Here is a 1004-nt window from a genome sequence, read left to right as displayed (position 1 = left end):
TGAAATGGCATTGGTCTGGATTTGTGAAAATCCACCTTGCTCAGTGGGGTGAAGTAAGTCCTGTGGAAGTAGAACAGACATATCCTGGAGAGAGGTCTCTGGAGTTACAGTAAGAGCTAGGTCCAGATGTTTAATTGATGTTGTATATGATTTTGAATGTTCAGTTCTAGACATTGCCTCTAGAGCTGCAGGTGAAAGAAATGCTTTTGTCATTGAAGGCCAAGCTGAGCTCCCTTGCTGTCTTGGAGAAGGTTCAGCAGGAATCTCTTTAGGCTGGGTTGGGACCTCTTGACCAGACAAAGAATAGTGATCCTTTTTTGGTGGGGTTGGATGCTGAGATGGGACACTGTGTGATGCTAGAGAATAAAGTTGACCATGACCCAAGGGTGGACCTTTTAGCTCATGATGACCTGGAGGTTGAGCTACCTCTTCTTTAGGCAGTTCCAGAACCTGTTCTGGAGCCTTTTGCTGGGCTGGAAAGAGTCCTCCTTCCTTGGAGATCTGTGATATTCCAGTTGTGTCTTCCTGCTGGCGTAGAGGTTTATCATATAGAACAGATTCTGGGGATTGAGGTAGAATGCCCTGTTGATTTGGCAGGAGCTCAGCCTCTGCAGCTTCATGGTAGACAGATGTTCCCATACCTATGGGGTTTTTTGTTATTGTTATCGCCAGATTTGGTTGACCAGTCCCATGTGACAAGCTAGAATGCTGAGCCTGATAGTGACCTGGGGGCAAAACTGTCACTTCATGGTTCTCTCGAAACTGAGCTTGTTGTTCTTGTACAGTTGAAGAAGGTTTAAACTCTTCAGCATACTCTGAGGCTTGAGCTCGTACCTCTTGCTGGCTTTCAAACTGACTCTCCCCAGGAGTCTCAGCCTGAGCTGGAGGCTTCTCCTCATTGAGAAAGGGTCCCACCTCACCAGGAGACTCTAAAGGATGCGCTGGGAACTCCTGCTGGGCTAGAGAAGATTCAGTCTCTTTGGTAGGCTCTGAAGTTATGGTAA

At 47.0% G+C, this 1004-nt stretch overlaps 1 protein-coding gene across 1 annotated transcript; it reads right to left on the bottom strand.

Annotated features, from left to right (window-relative positions):
- Nucleotides 1-3: 3 nt before the first annotated feature.
- On the bottom strand, nucleotides 4-996 carry LOC129674236 (leucine-rich repeat-containing protein 37A3-like; the record flags this gene model as incomplete). The annotated part of the gene is made up of 1 exon (XM_055604100.1): nucleotides 4-996. A coding segment is annotated over one exon (993 nt), but the record flags the coding sequence as incomplete, so codon positions are not given.
- Nucleotides 997-1004: the final 8 nt, after the last annotated feature.

This window comes from Psammomys obesus, unplaced genomic scaffold, assembly GCF_907164565.1.
Source record: "Psammomys obesus unplaced genomic scaffold, mPsaObe1.curated_primary_1811, whole genome shotgun sequence".
Classification (NCBI taxonomy): Eukaryota; Metazoa; Chordata; class Mammalia; order Rodentia; family Muridae; genus Psammomys; species Psammomys obesus.
Note: the sequence above shows the minus strand (reverse complement) of the source record. Positions and strands in the feature narration are given on the sequence as shown.